At 34.7% G+C, this 24,683-nt stretch overlaps 1 protein-coding gene across 1 annotated transcript in view; it reads left to right on the top strand.

Annotated features, from left to right (window-relative positions):
• The first annotated feature begins 3,803 nt into the window (after nucleotides 1-3,803).
• The window catches only part of LOC114337369 (uncharacterized), a 72,971-nt gene continuing 52,091 nt past the window's right edge, over nucleotides 3,804-24,683 (top strand). Inside the window, exons 1-2 of the mRNA XM_028287782.2 lie at nucleotides 3,804-4,101; nucleotides 20,000-20,227. Of these exons, the coding sequence (XP_028143583.1) occupies nucleotides 3,837-4,101; nucleotides 20,000-20,227 (493 nt within the window). The 5' untranslated portion in view covers nucleotides 3,804-3,836. The remainder of the gene's footprint in view (nucleotides 4,102-19,999; nucleotides 20,228-24,683) is intronic.

The following is a 24,683-nucleotide window of genomic DNA, read 5'->3' as shown; positions in this document are numbered from 1 at the left end:
CATTATGGCAGCTGGGTGGCAAACATAAACGTTATTATGTTCATCCTTCATGTGTTTTAGATCATTTTAGTTACGTTTCTTCGTTTGGAAAGGCTGACACTGATGAATGTCTATACTGCAGACACCTGGACACTGTTACACATGCGATGCTAGAGTACAACAGATGGATAGTAGAAAGAAATAGAATGGAAAGAGAGACAGGTGTGAATTTTGTGACAGTGCGAGAAATGATTGAGAGAATGATTGAAAATAAAACTGGTTGGACTAGCATACAAAACTATATCCGTGTAGTGATCGAAAAGAAAAAAGAGGAGGAAAAACAGCTGTACCAACGATAGGGGTGAGAGGGAAATATATTGTGAGTAGAAGGCAGAGAGAATAAGTTTTGACGAGAGGCGAATAAGTGAGATAAATTGTATGAAACAGAATGTGGGAAAGAAGCTCTAATTAAAAAAAAAGCCCAATCTTGGGACCAAAAAAAGGGGGGAACGGGGAAGATGAAGGGCCTCCTTGCTTACAGTCTGTGGATAAATGAAGGTAAAGTGCTTCGGAAGCGATGTCGACCTTGCAGCGGCCATTTCGTTTTCGGAGCGCTGGATGACAGAGGAGGGTCTGGTTTAGCAGGTAGGCATTCGGCGTAGCCTCGGCGACGAGAGAGCGTTTTAAAGCACCTCGGGAACTATCGCTGGTACTACGCAGAATGAATCCTGCACTAAGGTCAGTCAGGCGGCGTTCTGGACTGAGGTGTCTTTTGAAGATTCCAGACCCCCCCTCTTTAAAGACGAAAAAAAAAGTTACGTTTCTTCGTAATTTTGTTTTGTACAAGGATTAATAATTATTTAATATTTTCACTGGAGGAATTAATTTAAAAAAATAATATGCCTCATCTCTGTTGTGTATTGAACATCTGTATGAATCTGTCGATGAATAAACCCAAGAAGGTCCTTAAATGCTATGTATGGTCTATGCTATTGTGTTATTGTAAGACTTGGACCTTAAAAAGCACAATGCTATACACATTAGAAGCATTCGAATTGTAGTGCTATCGACGAATTCCAAAGATATCGTGGGTTTCCATACTTCCAATGAAGATGTTCTTCAAATAATGAATTCCAAACGTCTGCTTATAAGCATCGTAAAGAGAAGAAAAACAGAATACTTCGGCCATATAATTCGAGGACATAATTACCATGTGTTTTGCCTTATAATACAAGGAAAAGTAGTGGAGGGAAAGAAATGGATTGGTCGAAAGAAACTTTTATGGTTGCGTAATATTAGATACTCTGGTGTAGCTCCACAGTAGAAGATATTTCGCGCAGCAGCCGATAAAGAAAGGTTTCAGGAAATTGTAAATATAATGACGGCCAACGTGTCTGCATACAGACACGGCACATAAAGAAGATGCCCATGTTACTTACCCTTGGAAAACTTTCTCCACTATAGGTTAATTATTTAGATTCCTTGAGGGAAAATTAATCTCTATTATTTATTTTGCCAATCTTTTGCTTGTCGTTGAAGCACTTCTACAACTAAGAACTACACAAAATTAAAAACAAAATTTTCGGAAAATACAACTAAAAACTATTAAAGGTAACTTAAGGCCGCGTTCAGAGTGGACGAGCAAAGAGCAAAGAGCAAAGAGCAAACTGCAACGAGCAAAGAGCAAAGAGCAAAAAGTGCACGTTCAGATGGACGAGCAAAGAGCAAAGAGCAAAGAAGTGCTAATAGCGGGTAGTTACGCTAGACGAGAGTTTAGTTCTTTTCCACTCGGCAGTACGGATAGGAGCGGTAGGATATTTGCTCTTTACTCACACAGTAGTCCATGTAGTGAGACCGCTCCCGTCTGAAAATTTTCCGATTCGGTCTCTTTGTGGATTCTTATTTAAAAATATTTTAAAATTTCCTTTAAACAAATCTGAAGGGTGCCGGGCGGAATTTTTGGGCAGAAATTGTTTAAACAATTTTTTTTAAACAAATACAAAAGACCACGTTTTTTGCTCTGGAACATATATTTTTAAGTTTTGTGGGTCATTCATTCTAAACAACAAAGGTATCTTGTAAATGTTCCCAAAAATTGATAGTTTTAAAGTAATATGAGTAATATGAGTAAAAACTCATATTTAAATTAGTATTTTTGAGGTTGCCAGATACTTAAATTGAAGTTTAAACATTGAGCTTCAAGACTCTGAAGAGTGATCGCGTCTAACCTTAATTTATACCGTTGTTTTTTAATTGCTAAATATGCGTGTTTATCCGATTTTTTTGCCGGTGCGGCGCGCTCTATTTCAAAAATCTCCTATTTTCCTCCGAAAATTATTTTTTCTAGATTTTTTGGGATTTTCTAAATAAAATAAGTTTCTTGACATTTTTCTCAAAAGTTAACAGTTTTAAAGTTATAAGCGATTTAAAATCCAAAAATGAGTTTTTTATTAACCTATAACTTTAAAACTATTAACTTTTGAGAAAAATGTCAAGAAACTTATTTTATTTAGAATGTCCCAAAAAATCTAGAAAAAATAATTTTCGGAGGAAATGGGAGATTTTTGAAACAGAGCGCGCCGCACCGGCAAAAAAATCGGATAAACACGCATATTTAACAATTAAAAAACAACGGTATAAATTAAGGTTAGACGCGATCACTCTTCAGAATCGAAGCTGAATGTTTAATCATCAATTTAAGTATCTGGCAACCTCAAAAATATTAATTGAAATATGAATTTTTAAGCCTCGAAAATGCGTATTTTCGCATTTTTCAGATTTTAAATCGCCTATAACTCGAACACTATTAATTTTTGGGAAAAATTACAAGATACCTTTTTTGTTTAGAATAACCCAAAAAACCTAAATATATATGTTCCGGAGCAAAAAACGTGATCTTTTGTATTTGTTTAAAAATAGTTATTTATGAAACAGTTCGTGAAGTATGCTTTTTGCGAACGCAAGCGATATTTAGAGCACGAGCGACAGCGGAGCGAGTGCTATACATCGCGTAAGTTCGCAAAAAGTACTTCACGCACAGTTTCATACAATATTTTATCTACTCTATCATAAACAAATAAAAAAACTGTAACTCTTCGTCACTGGAATTCATTTCTATTCTACAATTTTTAGAACTTTGACATTTAAAAATTCTAACTTCTTTCAAACCAAAAAACTGTAAAAACTTTTGTCGTAATTTATTGCTCATTATGTCATCACCATGACAACGCCAAAGTTAAGGATATCTGATTATATGAAAGTGTGTTAAAAACAGTGCGAAAAAGTAAGTCCCATTTAAAGTACATTGTTACTTCACGCTCACTTTAAACACTTCACGCACTGCTATCTAGAATGACAGTTTTCACAGACTAAAAACTTACACATAATATAACATAGAGTAGATAAAATTGTTTAAACAATTTCTGCCTAAAAATTCCGCCCGGTGCTCTTCAGATTTGTTTAAAGGGGACATTTTTGAATAGGAATTGACAAAGAAACCGAATCAAAAATTTTTTCAGACGGGAGCGGTCTCACCACATGGACCAAAGAGTGCGAGCGGAAAAATCAAACTTGTTTGGTTTCGCCGCTTTGCTCTTTGCTAGCACTCTGTGTACCTCCATTTCCCAGTATTAGTTTGATTTCTCCGCTTTGCTCTTTGCTCTTTGCTCTTTGCTCGTCCACTCTGAACGCGGCCTAAGAAACACAATTTGGTACGAAACACATAGACAAATACAATGTTTGATAGTTTGACTCCCAGCGGTGTAATAAACGTCAAAGTCTTAAATTGCCCCATAATATAACAATTGGCATTTAAGAAATGTCAATCATATTATTGATCAATTAAGTTATTTATAAAAATGTCATTCAGCAGTGTCTCGAAATCTTCTTCTGGTGGATCAGAACATTCTAAAAAATCAAAACAATCAAAATCATCGAAAAATGGTATTACCGCAAAACCATCCCAAACATTGCTTCCAGCTTTTTCAACCAGTTCTGCTCGTCTACGACATGAGCAGACTTTACGAAATAAGTCTGAGCTAGAGAGTGATATACCTCCAGATAAAGAAGATAAAGAAGAACTTATCGAATCGATTATTTTAGAGCCGAAAGAGGAAAAATTATGTAAGACGATATTTTTAAATTTAATCTTGGTACTGTATATGTTAAAGTTTATTGAGTTTAATGTTTATTAGAAACTCATTATCATCATCATTGGCTCTACAACCCACGGTGGGTCTTGGTATTTCCCAGAATCAGCTTCCATTCCTTCCTATCCTTCGCCATTGGTTTTCCATTTTCGCACTCCTAACACTTGCAAGTCGTCTTCCACCTGGTCCTTATCGTGTTATGCTATGGGGCTGCCTCTTATCCTCACCCCATCCGGTCTCTTGCTATAAATGTGCTTCGACGGCTCCACCTCATTCATTGTCTATAAGTGGCCTAGCCACCGCAGCCTGTTTATTTTGATAGATGTCCCTAGGCTCACTGTAAAGGTGGCAAAGCTCAAAATTATAGCGTCTACGAAATAATCCGTTTTCCTGCACGCCTCTATAGATATATCTGAGAATTTTACGTTCAAAACTGCCTATTATAACTGTTCTTCGTTACTTTTTGTTATCGTCCACGTTTCTGACGCGTAAATGAGGACGGGCTTGATTAGACTACTGTATATTAATAGTTTTGGTCTTTTTTTTTTACTATATTTGATGTTAAAAGTTTCTTTAATCCAGTCATGTCAAAGATACGGCCCGCGGGCCGCATCCGGCCCCCGGGCCATACCAATACGGCCCGCGATCGCAATGTGTCACAGAAAGAAGAATCATGTTTTTTAGAGCTTTTAGACTTCACTCGATTGCTCTACGGAAGTTTTAAAATGCGTACACTACACTACATTTATAAGTCATTTCAAAGGCAGCGCGTGCCTAGACAAGCGAGAGAGATAGACAGTAACACCATCTCTTAGCGGAAACACCCTATTATTTTTGTTGAGAACAATAGAATCTTCCATGCGCTTCGAGTCTAGACTAGAACCTTCCTTATCGATATAAAAGAAGTGCGTCGACGTGTCACGTGAGTCAGTTGCGAAGTAGTGGTTGAGAAGGTATTGTACATTTGTTTGTGTCGTGCGTGTGCGATATCCATAATTGTGTCGAGTTCCATATTTGTTACGATTTCGGCATAATGTCACAAAAACGTAAAGTTGATAGTGAACGTAGAGTTTTTCAGTCTAAATGGGAAAATGCATATTTTTTCATAGAATGGAAAGGTAAACCACTGTGTTTGATTTGCAATCAAACAGTTGCTGTTTGTAAGGAGTTTAACTTGAAGAGACACTATGATACGAATCATAAATCAAAATTCGATTGTTACACTGAAAAAATAAGAATGGACAGATTGTCATCTTTAAAATCTAAACTTCAAGGTCAACAATCGATGTTTACTAAAGCTAATACTGAGAGCGAAGATGCCCTGAAATCAAGTTTTATTATTGCATTAGAAATCGCGAAGAGATCAAAACCTTTCACTGATGGTGATTTTATTAAAGACTGTATGTTGAAAGTTGCCGATGTTTCATTTCCATTTCAAAAGTCAATAATTCAAAATATTTCGCTGTCAAGAAACACTGTTGCTTCAAGAATAAATGATTTATCTCAAAATTTGGTTCTTCAACTGAAGGAGAAAATTAAGGAATTTACAAACTTTTCACTGGCTGTTGATGAGAGCACTGATACTGTTGATACAGCTCAACTTGCTGTTTTTATACGAGGTATTAACAGTAACTTTGAAATAACTGAAGAACTATTAAAGTGCGTTCCATTGACAGGTACTACAACAGCAAATGATATTTATTCTGCATTGGAGCATTTGATGGCAGAATATGGACTCGATTGGAATATACTTAGCAGCACAACTACGGATGGCGCTCCTGCCATGGTTGGCCAACATTCGGGCGTTGTAACTAAATTAAAACAGAAAACATCAGGAAATTTTGTGGGATTTCACTGTATAATTCACCAGGAATCATTGGCATCCAAACATTTAAAAATGGACCATGTCATGCAACCTATAATTAAAATAGTAAATTTTATAAGGAGCAGAGGACTAAATCACCGACAGTTCAGGCAGTTTTTACAAGATTTGGACGAAAAGTTTTCTGATATCCCTTATTTCACCGAAGTTCGTTGGCTCAGTCGAGGAGTAGTTTTAGAAAGATTTTTTGCATTACGTGACCCTATTCAAGCTTTCATGTTAGAAAAAGGCAACCCAATTGATTATGACAATGACTGGTGGGTTGATTGTGCCTTTTTGGTAGATATGAATAAACACTTGACTGATCTGAATGTAAAGTTACAGGGTAAAAATCTGATTGTCACTCAAATGTACTCATGTATTCAAGCCTTTGAAACAAAGTTGAGGCTGTGGGAAAATCAGGTAAAAAATCAAACTTTGGATCATTTCCCTCATTTAAAATCATTTGGCACAGTGGATCAAAAAAAATTGGATCAATATTCTCAACTTCTGCAAAATCTTATCACGGAATTCAACAATCGTTTTGAAGACTTCCACAAAATGAATGAAATGGAATTCCCAATTTTCAACAATCCATTCAATTTTGAAGCTTCACAGGCACCAGTTCATTTGCAAATGGAGTTGATAGATCTTCAATCGGACAGTATTTTGAAAGAAAAATTTAAAGAGGTTAACGCACTTACATTTTATACACAATATTTCAAGAGTTTGGATAACTACCCGGAATTAAAAAAGCATGCAGCACGCATTCTGTGCATGTTTGGTAGCACCTATTTATGTGAGCAGATGTTTTCCGTCATGAAAATAAATAAGAACAAACATCGCACAAGACTTACAAATGAACATCTCCAATCAATTCTTAAAATAAATACAACGAATATGATACCTGACATCAATGAGCTTGTCAAAAACAAGAGAAGTCAGGTATCTGGATCCTCGAGCTCAAAATAATTACCCTCTTTTATAACTTTGATATGATTTTTAACAACCGTATATTATAAGTATACTATTAAATAAAATGTTATAATAATTCAGTACATTTTTTTTATTTGAATCTGGCCCGCCGACACATTCTGAATTTAATATATGGCCCTCTGCAAAATTGAGTTTGACACCCCTGCTTTAATCAGTAGTACTCTTTATTTTCTACATATACTTAAGTTGGAAACATATGGGAAACTTTTTTGTTATGCATTTTACGAAAAAAAGTTATTCTTTATAAAAAGTTCTGCATGCTCTAAAACCTAAGATTCAATCATCAGATATCAAATTTTCTCAATATTATACGAGGTATGTCAAAAAATATGAACTTCGTTCAAGAGTAAAGTACCTTTATTTCTCTCAATATCAAAAATTCTTATTATGAAAAGTTGTTTGGAAATATAAACTAAGATCAAATATGCAATTACATGGTTCTAATTGGAAAAAAATATTTTCCAAATTTTTCTCAAATTTATTGATACTAACTTCGTTTTTATTTATTACACATAAGATAACTCTTTTATTATTACTTTTACGAAAAAAGGTATTCTTTATAAAAAGCTCTGTATGTCCTAAGGCCGAAGATGCAACCATCAGATATCACATTTTATTAATTTTATACGAGGTATATTAAAAAATATGAATTTCACTCAAGAGTAAAGTACCTTTATTTTTCACAATATTGAAAACGGTTATTAAAAAAGTTGTTTAGAATTAAAAACTATGTTTCGATATGCAATAACATCCTTCTAATTGAAATATTGTGAAATATAAAGGTACAGTGAAACCCCGATAAGTCGGCCCCCGATAACCTGGAAGTCCGGCTAACCCGGACCGATTTTCATCAGATAAACATTTTGATTTTCAATATTTTGTATTTTTCAATTTAATTGTGGCTTATTTCCAATCAAAATAGTTAATTATCAGACAAACCTTTTAACAATAAAAATGTATGTAATATAATATTTGAGAGATAATGTGTATGTGCGTAATTTGAACTATACGATATTAAAAATGACTCATAGCACACGCCGCAGAAACAACAGCCACCTGTCTGTAGTATCAATTCCTTTGTATTTCAAACTGTCAGCATTGTTTAGGAAAGACTATTTAAAAAATTCTTTTATAAACAATGGTCTTTAGTATTGTGTGTCTTGTATTGTTCGCTTCCATTTGCTTACGTTTGGGTTTGGTGTTTTTTAGTAATTTTAATGAGTAGGTATTACTGTGAATACTGTGTATATTTATAAATATATTACATGTTATTTCAATTCTAACGGAGTTTATCTGTAAGTATACCGTATTTTATTAATTTTTACCATATTCTCCGGCTATCTCGGATTTTCGATAACCCGGATCGGTCGCGGTCCCGATTAATCCGAGTTATCGAGGTTCCAGTGTACTATAATCTTGAGCGAATTTCATATTTTTTGACACACCTCGTATAAAATTAATAAAAGTTGATATATCATGGTTGTGTCTTAGATTTTGGACCATGCAAAGCTTTTTATGAAGAATAACTTTTTTTCATAAAATGAATAATAAACGAGTTATCATATTTTGGTAATAATTAAAAACGATGTTGGGTATCCATAACTTTGAGAAATTTTTTTTTTTTTCAATTAGAAGCATGTAATTGCATATTTGATCTTAGTTTTTAATTCCAAACTACTTTTTATCATAAGATTTTTCGATATTGAGAGAAATTAAGGTACTTTATCCTTGACCGAAATTCATATTTTTTGACATACCTCGTATAATATTGAGAAAATTTGATATCTGATGATTGAATCTTAAGTTTTGGGGCATGCAGAACTTTTTATAAAGTATAACTTTTTTCGTAAAATTAATAATAAAAAAGTTTCCCATATGTTTCCAACTTAAGTAGACACGCTGTATACGTCTGTCAATTTCTGCAATTACTGTATTAGTTTGGTTGATTTCTGAGCCTAGTTATACGAACTCTCTCACTCCTTATAAAGTCGTTATATCAAAGTTAAATCAAATATCGACATCGAGTCTACTGATGGTGCAGTAAAAGTTTCCCCATTTTTAAATATAAGTATCTGATTTAGTTGATGGAGATATTATATTTACCGATACTGGAATAAACACCTGTAAAGAATTATTAGCAATTTTTACTGGAAACAAACATCGTATATCCGAACAGACAGGAGAATCCGATGATATCAAAATCAAACATGGGGTTTGACAAAGATGTATATTATCACCACTGATGTTTAACATAATACTCTGAAGAAATCTTGCAAAAAGCAGTAGACGGTGTGAATCCGGAATTAGAATTAAAAGAGAATGTGATAATAACATAAGATACGCAGACGACACGGTGCTGTTCGCTGACAATTCTAAAGCCCTCCAGGAGTTATTGAATAGGATCACAGAAGTTAGTCGGAGTTATGGACTTTCACCAAATAGTCCAGGGCGGATCTGTTTTGAGATGGACGTTGAGAGGTGACTCAAATTTGTTTGCAGAAATTGCTTGAAAATAAATCAAATGATAATATTTGAGTTATCCTCCCTCTCAAAAAGGTCCGGAACATTGTTTAAATAATCAAAATGTCAAGAATTGAAGGAAAAATTCGATTTTTTTCTTCGTTTTTTGATTATAACTTTAAAAGTATTCATTTCCGAGAAAAGTTGTACTGACATAAAAGTTGCGTAATTCAATTTACTATAATATAGAATTGGTTAAAAATTTAAAAAATAGTCACCCTAGTTGCAAAATAGCAATAATTGCAAAAAAACCATACAAAAACAAGTATTCGCATTTTACGTTTTTCAACCATTTATGCTACACTTAGGACCTTCATATTTCACACAGAAAAACTCTATGATACAGTAAAACAATACTGTAAATTTCATTAAGATCAGTTCAATAGATTTTGCAAAATAAATTTTGCAATACAGCTTTCGCAAAAAAAATTCATTTTTTCAAAATGTTACAGGACTGAAAATAAGCAGATAGCAAGTTGAATTTTTTTTGCTAATAGAAGTGTACTGTACCTTTAATTTGCAATTTTCAAAATTAAAATCGATTGATTACCACGGCGTCAGAAAATTTTTGAAATAAACAATAATTTTTGGTGCTACGCGCAGGACAGCGGTGTTCGATTCACACAGGTTGATTTCCACCAAAATTTCTTCCAATCTTTATCTAATATATTATTTTCTTACTCTATATTTTGTTGTATTTTAATTTTTTAATTCCACAAAAATCAAACTAATTTTATTATTGTTTGTGAAATATTGTTTAAACAATTGCATATGTTTAAAAATAATAAACTTTTATTATTTAAGTTAAAATATATGAACACAGAAAGTTTTTGCTAATAAAAGTGTTATTTCAAAGGATAGAGTATGTGTTTTTATTTTGAAATAAACAAATTTATTTATTTATATCGAAATGTCATAAAAATTAAAATGTATCAATCATTATCAAAGGTCATTGGAATGCCCAATCAAAGCAACCTATCCGCTGTCCTGCGCGTAGCACCAATAATTAATGTTTACAATATTGTTTTACTGTATCATAAAATTTTTCAGGGTGAAATATGAAGGTCCTAAGTGTAGCATAAATGGTTGAAAAACGTAAAATGCGAATACTTGTTTTTGTATGTTTTTTTCACAATTATTGCTATTTTGCAACAAGGGTGACTATTTCTTAAATTTTATATTGTAGGAAATTTAATTACGCAACTTTTATGTCAGTACAACTTTTCTCGAAAATGAATACTTTTAAAGTTATAATCAAAAAACCAAGAAAAAAATCGAATTTTTCCTTAATTTTTTGATATTTTGATTATTTAAACAATTTTCCGGACCTTTTTGAGAGGGAGGATAACTCAAATATTATTATTTGATTTATATTCAAGCAATTTCTGCAAAAAAATTTGAGTCACCTCTCAACGTCCAAATGTACTAATATTTTTACAGATGCGCCCTGGTCTAAAACATTAAGAAAAAAATATATGATGATCTCATAGAACGACCAATAGAGAAGGCGAAAACGGCGGGTTTGTTGGAAAAAATATTCCCATGAGATTTTTTTGCATAATCATATTCATGAGACACCCCAAACTAAGGCTCAAGAAGTCGCCCACGCGGAAAGTGGTCCAATTGTTTTTTAACAATTTTTTTAATGAAATTGCAAAAATCTATATTTTTGGCCGGAATAATTTTTTTTTCGATTTTTCGGACCATTCCGGACAGAAAAGGTCTGTTATAATTTTCTCTAAAGTTGATCGTGTTCCAGTCATAAGCAATTTAAAATTTGAAAAACGCGAAAATGGCCATTTTTAAGACTTAATAACTCGGTTAAAAATGATTATTATGAAAGTCAGAAAGTGACTAAATCAAATTTAAGTCCCCCTTCATTATCCTGAAGAAATTTGTGTCATTAATTTATTACTAAGCTGTTATTTTTAATTAATAATATTAAGTGGTAAGATCGTATTGACGCGGCTGTAAATGAGAGTGCGAGTGGGATGCGCCATTGGACTGCCTAAATGGCATCTCTTTCGCACTCATCATGGACGGCCGCCTAATAAGTGTAATCAAATAATGACAAAAATTTCTTCAGGATTTTGTAGGGGGGGCTTTAAACTTTGATTTAGTTACTTTCTTACTTTCATAGTAATACATTTTAACCGAGTTATTAAGGTTTGAAAATCGCCATTTTTCGTTTTTTTTTCAATTTTAAAATGCTTTTACCTCGAAAACTATTAACTTTAGAGTAAAATTATAAGAGATCTTTTTAATCCAGCATTGTCCAGAAAACCCAAAAAAAATTGTTCCGGCCAAAAACTATGATTTTTGCAACTTCATTTAAAAAATTGTTAAAAAAAATTTTCTACAACCGTGTTAAAAATGCAATTTTTCTACAACCACTATTCAAAGTGCACTTTTCTGCACGGTTTTATGTTAGCAAACTTGATATTTTCTCACAGTATAAGATATTTGACATTAGTGTGCAGAAAAGTGACGTTTCTGTGCCGCAAAGTGACGTTTCTGTGCAGCAAAGTTCTTTTCTGCACAGTTGACTACCTCATTCTGAGTAACGTTATATTCTGTTTACATCCGTGGACTACCGCATTCTGAGTAACGTTATATTCTGTTTACATCCGTGGTTAAACTTTAGACAAATATATAACCTACAAGACAATTATTATATTTAACTATAGCATAGAAACTAAATTATGGATGTTACAACTGTTTTATTTTACAATTTTATTCTTATTAAACATTTTATAATTATCAAATAACCAATAAGGATTTAGCAACCTGTGCAAGAGACGTCGAATGAAGTAGGTTTTGTGTAAATCCGTGACTGCATAAATATAATGTCAATAATATGTAATAATTGTTTAAATTTAAACAAATTAATGCAGTGCATTAATTTTTTAACTGATTTCTGTGCAATTTATTTAGGTATAAGGAATTTAAATTGATTAGTAGGTATTAATTAAATACAGTTTAAAATTTATCACATAGGTACCTATTATAATTAATCGTCGTTTGGAAATTGTGATTTTTATTTTTAGGAAAAACTGTGCTTGTAGAAAAAGTATAGTGTGAAACACGTGCAGAAAGGTAATTTCTCACTCGTTTGAATTGCGGCACTCGCTTGCGCTCGTACCGCAACTTTTCAAACTCGTGAGAAATTAGTACCTTTCTGCACTTGTTGCACAATATACTATTTTAGCACTCCATGCGAGCGTTAAAAATGCTACTTTAAGGCACTAGTGCTTTAAAATGTTTAAGACACTGCAGTTCGTATTGACCGTATAGGTAATTTTGATGTAATGTCAAAAAAAAAATATAAAAATGGAATGTCAGTCAAGTTCAAGTAAAAGTTTTTGTAGATATTGTCCTGTAATTAAGTTTGTAGAAAAAATATTGTATGTTATGCGTGTTAAAAAGTATATTTTTAAGGCACTCATGTGAATTGCAGAACTCGCTTCGCTCATTCTGCAAACTTTCACATGCGTGCCTTAAACGTGTACTTTTAACACTTATATCATAAATAACTATTAAACCACTTTTCGCGTGGGCGACTTCTTGAATCTTATTCTGGAATGTCTCACGAATGTGATTATGCAAAAAAATCTCATGGGAATATTTTCTCCAAATAACCCGCCGTTTTCGCCTTGTCTACAACAGTTTGGCCGAGTCAATGTGAATGGTCAACAAATAGAAAGGGTAAAAGATACACCTACCTTGGTAGGTACCTTCTTCTTCTTTAAGTGCCATCTCCGCGCCGGAGATTGGTAATCATCATAGCTATGAGGACTTTAGAGGCGGCTGCTCAGAAAAGTTCAATTGATGTATATCTGCATCATTCTCTCAGGTTGCACAGCCACGATATTCTGCGTCTTTTTATGCTTCTTTTTCGTTGAATCTTTCCCTGCATAATCAATTGGAGCAAGTACGTACCTTGCTAAATTTGTAGGTAGCTTGGTCAAAAAAATTGGGACCATTCCCTAGAAATCAAATGAAAGAAGTGTACGATAGATAAAGTAAGACCTGAAATTTAAAATATGGTTAAGCTATTCAAATATCATCATGATTTATCAATACCCATAAAAATCAGAATATTATGATGTTATGTCGTTCCTATACTGTTGTACAGATTTGAGTCGTTGACTCTCACAGACACCACCTGCAAGAACATTGAGGCTTTCGAAATGTGGCTTTATCACTGGAAACTGAAGATATCGCGGATTGGGCACGTTACTAATCAAGGAGTTTTCTTAACCCGGGAGCAGTCGCGCCGTTAGAAAGAATCTAACATTTTATCCTTTTCCGTGATAACTTAATAAAAATTTTTCCAACATTCCACTCGTAAGTGCCTCGACGAAGATTGTAGTAATGCGTGGGTATTTAAAAAAAAATAATTTTTTTTTATTTATTTTTTTTTTTGATTTATGGCTTTGGTGAAGACCAATTAACTTTTAAATTCTTAGAAATAAATATTGTTCAAATAACAAAGAAATAAAAATATTACAAATTAAAAATTTGTTTTAAATTCGTATTTAAATTCGTATTGTTAGATTTAATTTGACGCGCGACTGCTTACGTGACATAAGAGAGCGCGACTGTTCCTGGGTTAAGAATAAAAAAAAAAGAGCTGTTTACCACAATAAAAACAGCCAAAAGCGAATACCTCGGTCACATCATGAGGAACAGCAAGAGATATACCGGGTGGTGAATTGGAAAACGGGCCGTAGGAAACTCAATGAAAAATTCTAAACTGTTGAATTCCTGCTTCCCTAATTATTTTACATCAAAAATATTAGAAACTATTTGTAGAGGATTGAAATCTGTCATCATTCTCTTTGCCTTATCCCTATGCGGGGTCGGCTTCCCTAATTGCATTTCTCCACACAATTCTATCTTGGGCCATATCAATGTTAATCCCCTTTACCAACATGTCCTGCCTTATCGTCTCCCCCCAGCTCTTCTTTGGTCTTCCTCTCCTACTCCTTCCAGGAATCTGCACTTCAGCTATTCTTCGTATTGGGTGGTTAACGTCTCGACGTTGAACATGACCAAACCATCTTAACCTATGCTCTCTCATTTTGGCATCAATTGGTGCCACACCTAGACTTCCCCTAATATACTCATTTCTAATTTTATCCTTCTTTGTCACTCCACTCATCCATCTAAGCATTCTCATTTCCGCGACATGCATTCGCTGTTCCTCTTTCTTTTTCACTGCCCAACATTCAGTTCCGTACATCATAGCTGGTCTTATGGCTGTTTTATAGAATTTTCCCTTCAGCTTCATTGGAACTTTTCTGTCACACAACACACCACTCGCTTCTTTCCACTTCATCCATCCAGCCCTAATTCTACTGCATGCATCTCCATCTATTTCTCCATTACTCTGTAATACCGATCCTAGGTACTTAAAACTATTGCTTTTTACAATCATTTCACCATCCAAAGATACCATTTTATTTGTAGTAGCTCCATCTTTAAATGAACATTCCAAATACTCTGTTTTTGTCCTACTAAGTTTTAAACCTTTTTCCTCCAGAGCTTGTCTCCACTGTTCCAGTTTTTGTTCTAAGTCTCTTTCACTATTTCCTACTAACACGACATCATCAGCATACATTAAGCACCATGGAATGTTACCCTGTATTTTCGCTGTTATCTGGTCCAAAACTAATGAGAATAAATACGGACTAAGCACAGAACCTTGATGCAATCCTACTTTCACATGAAATTTATCAGTCTCTCCCACACCTGTTCTAACACTAGTCGTTACTCCCTCATACATATCCCTCACAATCTTTACATATTCACCAGGGACTCCTTTCTTATTGAGTGCCCACCACAGAATCTCTCGAGGAACTCTATCATATGCTTTCTCAAGATCAATGAATACCATATGAGCGTTTGTTTCTTTACTCCTGTATTTTTCCATCAACTGCCTTATAATGAAAATTGCATCTGTTGTTGATCTACCCTGCATAAAGCCAAATTGATTCTCGGATATTTCGGTTTCTTCACGTATCCGCCTATCAATTACTCTTTCCCATATTTTCATGGTGTGGCTAAGCAGTTTTATAGCCCTGTAGTTTGTACATTGTTGTATATCTCCCTTGTTTTTGTAAACAGGTACCAGTATACTGCTTCTCCATTCGTCTGGCATTTGTCCAACTTCCATAATTCTATTAAATAGACCTGCTAGCCACCTTGTTCCTGTCTCTCCCAATGCTCTCCATACTTCCCCAGGAATATCATCTGGTCCTACCGCTTTTCCTTTCTTTATTTTTTGAAGCGCTTGAGCCACTTCCTCGTTGGTTATTTTGGTGACCATTGCTGCTACTGTCTCCGTTGACTCTACAGGCTGTCTGTCAAATTCTTCATTTAATAAGCTGTCAAAGTACTTTCTCCATCTCTTTTTGACATCCCTTTCGTGAACTAGTATTTTATTATTTTCATCTCGGATACATCTAATCTGATTAAAATCTTTTGCTTTCTTTGCTCTCTGTTTGGCTATTTTATATATCTTCGTTTCGCCTTCCCTGGTATCAAGTTGATCGTATAGGTTTGAATACGCTTCTGCTTTAGCTTTTGCTACTGCTACTTTCGCTTCCTTTTTGGCGACCATATAGTTTTGAAGATCTATGTCCGATCTGGTTTCTTGCCACTTTTTATATAATTTTCTCTTCTCTTTTATGTTTCCTTGTACTTCATTTGACCACCACCAAGTCTCCACAAGACCTGTACTTCAAGAGGATTGAAATCTGTATTGAAAACAAATGTTAAAATTGTTCTACGAATTAAACATATTCCAAAATTTTGAAAAAACGTATTACATTTTTCAGTTTTTCAGCCCAAAAATAGGCCACACACAGTACAATAATATGTCACAATAAAGTTATTATTTTCACATTTTTGAACTGTCAATATTTTTATTATATCATTTATTGTTTAAAAACTATACAGTTGAAAAGATACCCTCAGTTGCGGAGAAAGTATTAATATAGTATGATACAATTGATCCATAAAATGGCATAACCCAGACATCCAAAGTGAAAGTGATCCTCCAACACCAAATTGTTCTATATGGGTCCACATAATCTTCAGAAAAAAGTCGCGTCGGGTTTGGGGGGGGGAGAGGGGGAGTAATCGGTAAATTCGTAGTTTTTTACGTTTTTCGTCAATATTACTAAAACTATGCGGTTTAGCATGAAGAACCTTTTATACAAAAATGTTCTGCATTAAATTTGAAATAAAAAAGGCCCTATGCATAATCCTTCTAAAGTGAACGGTTCCAAAGTTACAGAGGTAGTATAGTATAATTGGTCCAAAAAAGGCCTAACCCAGACATCCAAAGTAAAAGTTTTCCTCCAACACCAAATTGTTCTATATGGTCCACGTATTGTTCAGTAAAAAGTTACACCATTTTGAGCGTCCGGTTTGTAGGGGAGATGGGGGAGAAATCGGTAAATTAGTAATTTTTTCACGTTTTTCATCAATATTTCCAAAACTATGATTTAGCGTAAACAATGTTCTATACAAAAATGTTCTACATAAAATTCAAAACAAAAAGGTTCTATCCATAATTGTCATAAAATCAACGGTTCCAGAGTTACGGAGGGTGAAATGTGGAGGTTTCGATACTTTTTATATTTTTTGGGCAATTAATGATGATTTTGGGTGGTGAGGTTGACGTTTCTTCAAGGGCTTATCACAGGGACATAACGTCGGCCACTGAAATAGCAAATCTTATTTACAAAACACAATCCTGTTAAAGAAAATTTCTTTCATCAATAATATTATAATTTGCCAAAAAAAATATGAAAAGTATCGAAAACCTCCACTTTTCACCCTCCGTAACTATAGAACCGTTGATTTATAACAATAATGTATGAGATCTTTTTTGTTTTAAATTGTATGTAGAACATTTTTGTATAGAACATTGTTTATGCTAAAGCATAGTTTTAGAAATATTGACGAAAAATATAAGAAAACTTCTAATTTATCGACTTCTCCCTCATCTTCCCCCCAAACCGGACGCTCAAAATGGTGTAACTTTTTACTGAACAATATGTGGACTATATAGAACAATTTGATGTTGGAGGATAACTTTCACTTTGGATGTCTGCGTTTGGGTCTAGTTATATCATACTAATAATAAAGATTTTTTATTCAGTAAATGGTGTGAGCACTGTCAGTTAAATAGTAACCTGTGGCCTAACTTTTACACACATGTCCTAAGTTTTACAGCAAATGTATTATATTTTCCATAATTTTGAATTGCGTTTATATCGTAGAACAATTTTAACTTTTGATTTTAGTACAGATTTCAATCCTCTACAAATATTCTCTTATGACTTTTGATGTAAAATAATTAGGAAAGCAGGAATTCAACAGTTAAAATTTTACATTGAGTTTCCTATGGCCCGTTTTACGAATCACCACCCGGTATACTGCTGCAACTAATTTTACAGCAAAAAGTAGAAGGAAAACGAGAACCAGAAAGGCGAAGGATTTCCTGGCTGAAAGATCTACGTACGTGGTTTAACACAACAACCACAAATATTTTTAGAAAAGCAGTGTGCAAAGTATATATTGCCATGATGGGCGCCAAAATTCGAAACGGATAGGAACTACAAAAAATCAATCTTATTTGTTAACCAATTTCTACATCATTATCGGTTATATTTATACAGGGATGACATTGATCTTAATACTTTATATTTATTTTTTTAGCTGAGCTATGACCCCGCCACAGGGATTTAACTTTTTTTTATAAATTCAGAAAGTTTCAGCAACATTCTATTTTCAGTCATATCAGTGATTTCAGTCATTATTATTAGAGTAGAAAAGGGTAACGTAGAAGGAACAACTAGATATCAACAAGAATAGTACTATTATGTGGAGTCTGCATCACTCGAGGATAAAACGAAAGATGCAACTTGCATACCGCTGAGACAGCATTTGGTTGTTTCACTATCCCGGAATGGTCCTTTTTTTATTTTTTTTTTCTCATTCTGGATTGAATAGATTTCTACTACTACTATCAGTTTACAGCGTTCTCCGACGCCTTCCGACTCCTAACCGCCATTCTTCTGTGTTTAACCATAGACCTGGAGGGATTCCTCTTTGCTCTAGTTCTTTTAAAATTCCCTCCCTCCAGCTTCTTCTCGGCCTTCCTCTTTTTCTTCTCCATTGTGGTTTCCATGCCAAAATCTGCTTAGGGGTCCTGTCAAATGGCATTCTCTGTACATGGCCGTACCATACTAGTTGTTTTGTTTTTATGCCATCAATTATTGTATGTGTGACTCCCATCATTTCTCGTATTCTCTCATTTGGTATCCGATTTTTTCTTGATTTGCCTACTGCTCTTCTCCACAAGTCCATTGTTCATCAAGGACATGGCTTTCCTACCATGTAGGTTTCTGTCTTTTATAGCAGCGTCGAGTGTTCCATCTTGAGTTATCTTCATGCCTCCCAAGTACTTGTATTCATCGCAGTGTATATTTTCTACCCCATCGTCTAATGTAATGGACTGCTTTGTTCCTCTACTACACATGGCTTCAGTTTTCTTAATGTTGACTTCGAGACCCCATTTGTTATATTCTTCTATTAGCTTCCGCGTCATTTAACTCACGTCGTCGTGATCCTGAGCAATCAGAATTTGGTCCTCAGCGAAACATAAAGTGTATAGTGTTGTGTCGTCATTGAGAGGGATTCCTTTGAACAGATTTCTCACTTTCGTATTTATTTTATCAAATCCAAATCATATTATGCTGTTATTCCCTTCTTTGCTACTTACTCACTACCACTTGACGTGTTTTTCCGGTTCTTCTGGACAGAAGAGATAACTTCACAGAGCTGTTTATAAGAGATAAGGACAAACTTACATTACGTGCGTTGGATTTATAACCTAATGATTTTTTTAAGTAGACTGATTTAACCACATCAAATCATGTGATTTACGGCTAAAGGATAAACGGGTAAAGGTAGATTCCATTTATGGAAAAAGATATAAAGAGGTATCAAAGAGATACCAAAAAAAAAATAAGGTTGTGTTATGGGGTACCAAGTTATAGTCTATCTTTATGACCGAGAGAGTAAATTATGTTATAAAATTATTACCGCTTCTTATTCTATAATACTCTCGGTCATAACGATAGACTATAATAATTTAAGTTGAACAAAATAAAAAGGGAACTGCGTGTCAGCTTAGTTATCATTAAATGTCTAAAGCATTATTTAGTTGTACTTATACTGATCCAATCTGCAGAAAATTTTTTAATTATCACTTTTATAATTTTAGCATAATACGTACTTATCTGCTTTTATTCTGACCGGTATTACATGAAATTAAATTTCTTGTGTAAATTAATGATCGTACTCTTACTTTTTACATCATGCTTACATTTCTTTAATTGTTGTTTGTCGCTTAACAGTGATTTATGTTTTTAAATAATATTTTTTAAATTTTATAATAAATTTTGACATTTTGTAGCTACTTTTGGTGAGCTGTATGCTCATTTGCCAAAATTAGGTCTTGCAGACTATCAAAAACGAAATATGGGAAAGGAAGACTTGTTTCCTAAAGTGCTGACGCTTGATAGTGCCAATGAACTAGTAGAAGTTAAAAAAGAAGCTCCCTCTATACTAGTTACTGGATTTGGAATGAGAAATCTTCAGTCGTTGCAAAATGCTTTGGACGAGGAGAGTAAGAGGCTTCTAGGTAAAAACAATTATTTAAGAAGAATAGTATCGATGGCTTAACTTGCACAGCGGCTAACTCCGTTTTTTAAAACTTTACAGGAACACAAAAAAACTTCTTAAAATCACAGAATTGGTATATTGGTAAACTCCTCAATTCACATAGTAAATAGTTACGTTAAAAATGGACAACTCCATCATCAACATGTTATGTAATATCTAGGATATTTCTCACAAAAGTTATATTATTTCATTAAAACTACTTACCGCCACTCTTATACACTGTATCGTTATCAAATCAGCTTGATTTTATCTGTTAATTCACAGTTTTCTAAAAAAAAGACCACGCACTTAAAACGTGGCACCTTGTTACTCACCGTCAAGTACAAATAAACTGGAGGTTGACTTTGGAGTTAGCCACGTTTCGGTGTTGTTATGCTAGTGTTAGCAGATGACCGTTTTACGTGTTCGCCGTTTTCTCCGTAATTTTAAAAACTAGGGAGATATTTTATTGACCATAATATGAGAGACAACTAGACGCAGTCAACAACGCCAAAACCTGTATTTCGGTATAAAATGGAGTTAGCCGATTTGCAAGTTAAGCCATTAGTCGGAAAGATAGAAGCGGATTTTGTGCGTGATAAGTAATATGGAAAAACTATACGGGGATATGTTGAATTAGTTGTGTACATGACTTTCACCAACGGCCGGAAACCAGAGTGGGGGTTGAGGGTAATTATAAGGGGTCAAATTCGCGATTTTTGTTATTTTTTTGTGACGCTCATGATCGAGACAGTGCAGCAACATTTGGGAATAAGTAGGTCATGACGTAACTAAGTAAAATATCTAGAGGCGGAACGCTGCGTGGCCGACAAAGGGGTGGGGGTAGGGATGAATATAAAACATATAAAGGGTTTTTTGCGACGTTCGTGATTGAGATAGTGGACCAAAATTTGGGAATAAGTAGGTCATGAGGTAACTAAATACAATCTCCAGGGGAGGAACGCTGCGTGGCCGATAAAGCGGTGGGGGTAGGTGTGAATATAAAAAATACAAGGGGTTTTTTGCGACGTGCTAGATTGAGATAGTGCACCAAAATTTGGGAATAAGTAGACCATGATTTGGCTAAGTAAAATCCCCAGAGCCGGAAACCAGAGTTGGGGATGAGGGTAGTTTTAAGGGATCAAAGTCGCAGTGTGTATTATTTTTTTGTGACCCGGCACAACATTTGTCCCCCACGCAGCGTTCCGCCCCTGGATAGTTTACTTAGTAATGTCATGATTTACTTATTTCCAAATTTTGGTGCACTATCTCGATCAAGAACGGCAAAAAAACCCCCATATATTTTTATACTCACCCCTGACTACCACCCCTTTGTACCCCAAACAGCGTTCGGCCCTTGGAGATTTTACTTAGTTGCGTCATGACCTACTTACTTCCAAATTTTGGTGCACTATCTCCATTATGAACGCCACAAAAAAATAATAAAAACCGCAAATTTTACCCCTTATAACTACCCTCGTCCGCCACTCTGGTTTCCGCCTCTGGGGATATTACTTAGGTATGTCATGGTCTACTTATTCCCAAATTTTGGTCTCAATCACGAACGACGCAAAAAACCCCTTACATTTTTTTATATTCACCCCTGTCCCACCCCTTTGACGGCCACGCAGCATTCCGCCCCTAGAGATTTTACTTATTTACGTCATAACCTACTTATTCCCAAATTTTGGTGCACTATCTCGATCATGAGCGTCACAAAAAAAAAATAATAAAAACGGGATTTTGACCCCTTATAACTACCTTCCTCCCCCACTCTGGTTTCCGGCTCTGGGGATTTTACTTATTTATGTCATGGTCTATTTATACCCAAATTTTGGTGCACTATCTCAATCACGAACGTCGCAAAAAACCCTTATATTTTTTATATTCACCCCTAACCCCACCCGTTTGTCGGCCACGCAGCGTTGCGCCCCTAGATACTTTACTTAGGTACGCCATGACTTACCTATTTCCGAATTTTGGTACACTATCTCGATCATGAGCGTCATAAAAAAAATTGATAAAAACCGCGATTTTGACCCCTTATAACTACTCTCGGCCCCCACTCTGCTTTCCGGCCGTTGGTGAAAGACATGTACACAACTAATTCAACATATCCCCGAATAGTTTTTCCATATTACTTCCTTCTCCTCCTCTATCCTTTATCCTTCGTAAGTGACGTTAGACAGAGAGTAAACGGTGGCACATTTTATTTGGTCTGACCATCGGAGTGGCGATCTTACTCGAGTTCTTTTACCCTCTACCTTGCCTTCAGGCACAAACCTCTCCATGCCTTCTCTTCGTCTGATAATGTGTCCAAAGTACCTCAATATATTTTGGTTGATGATGGTGGTAAGCCTAGTGTTGATGTCGAGTTCAGATAATATTGAGATATTTGTGCGATGTGCTGTCCAGTGTATGCGCATCATTCTACGGTATACCCACATTTCAAAGGCCATTATACGTCGTGAGTCGGACTTTTTAATGGTCCAAGTTTCTGAAGCATAGGTAGCGGTAGGAAAGATAAGCGGACGTACCAGGCGCAGTTTCGTGTTCCTGGTTATGGCCGTATCTTTCCATATTTCAGTGAGTTTGACCGTTGCTGATCTGGCCATTGTAAGGCGTCGGCGTATTTCTTCTTCGCATCCACCGTTGTTTGTGATAACAGAACCTAAGTAATTGAAACGGCTTACCACTTCAAACCCCGCTACGTTTCGTATTTCCGGCTGGTTATTTCTAATTCGATCAATTATCATTATCTTGGTCTTCTGTACATTAATTTTAAGTCCATATTCACGACTAATAGTATCTAGTCTGTACATGATGTATTCCAGTTCATTTGTTGATGATGCTAGTACTAAAGTGTCGTCAGCATAGCGGAGATTGCTGATTTTTCGGCCTCCGACTGATATTCCTCCTAGCGATCCGTCGAATACAATGCGCATGATGTGTTTGCTATATATATTGAATTACGTGGGAGAGATAATACATCCTTGACGAACACCGGCTTTTAGTTTAAAATTATCGGAGTATGTGTTGTTGACTCTTACGTTTGCTGTGTTGTTGATATACAGTTGTTTCAGCAGGTATATTAGATGTTCGGGGGTATATACTTATCACGCACATAATCCGCTCCCAGCTCTTAGACTACATCTGTAATTTTTTTATCGTAAAGTATGTACATTATTACTATATAGATTGTATTTTTCTTTAATTACTAGTAGTCTAAGATCCGAATATATGTCGACCTGTGCCCATCCGCTTTCCAGATGAAAATTGTTTTTATTAAATTTCATGCATAGACAAATATTTCTAGCATATGTTGCCTATCAAAATCGTGTCATAGCTATCCTTAAGGGGGGGCGTAGGGGTTGAAATCAATATTTGAAGCACATTTTTTTTAAAGTATGGTAGAATTATTCTATTTTTACTCGTAAATTAAACAGTCATATTTAGTACTATTCATAGATTATTAAAAAAAAATTCAAGACAAAATATTGAAAAATAAGCCAACGGTGGCAAATTTTTAAAAGACACCTCAAAATATAATGAATCTTGCGGTAGATATCAGAACAAATCATTGGAACAAATCATTGAATAAACGAGGCGGATTCTCATTTTACAGATTTAAACTGGTCAGTCTGCAAATTCAAATTGTAGGTAGCGTGTTGGTTTTTAAGATACACTTCAGGACGACCCTGTTTAGCTTTCATGCGCGTTTGGTTACAGTTGGGAATCTGTAAAATGAATGGACTTTACCTCCCTAGTTCGCTCCAGTGCGCTTGAGCGTAATGAGAAACGGTCAACAGCTGTTCTCATTTTCTTTTGTAAATTACTCCGCGATTCAAAAACATACTCCGGTGTGTATCACTTTACGATTTGGCAGACATATGGCAATTATATCACGTTTTTTTACCCACAGCCTGGGGTATGGCTATTACAATAATCTAAACAGATAACCAATCAATGAGGCGAGTAAGATAATTTGACGCAAAAATAATCGATCATGATAAAATGACAATTGTAATTTCTAGGTAGAGATTTGTCAACTACGTAAATATAAATATTATATGTCATTGGTATATTCGGTATGGTGAAATTTGATATTATATTTATTTAAATTTAAATTAAACTACATACTTTAAATATTAATATTCTGGCAAATATTTGTATAAATATTGATGTTTATATAAATATAAATATTCCGACAACTGTCAGTGTCATTAACTAAAATGTCATGTAATGATTTGCGATATTCTTAAAATCCTATATGACGTCAAAATTAATGACGCACGAAAAAAGGGTTTGGAACGGAGTATATTATTATGTTATAATGGTATATGATGGTACATTCCCTATTAAAAATTGAAGGTATGTGGTACAGGACAGGAGGAAGTTGACCAATGACAAATATCTATATCGTTAAAAGAGGTTCC

The sequence above is a fragment of the Diabrotica virgifera genome, chromosome 2 (genome assembly GCF_917563875.1).
Source record: "Diabrotica virgifera virgifera chromosome 2, PGI_DIABVI_V3a".
In the NCBI taxonomy this organism is placed as follows: Eukaryota; Metazoa; Arthropoda; class Insecta; order Coleoptera; family Chrysomelidae; genus Diabrotica; species Diabrotica virgifera.
The sequence above is the reverse complement of the archived record's forward strand: the minus strand, read 5'-3'. Positions and strand labels throughout refer to the sequence as shown.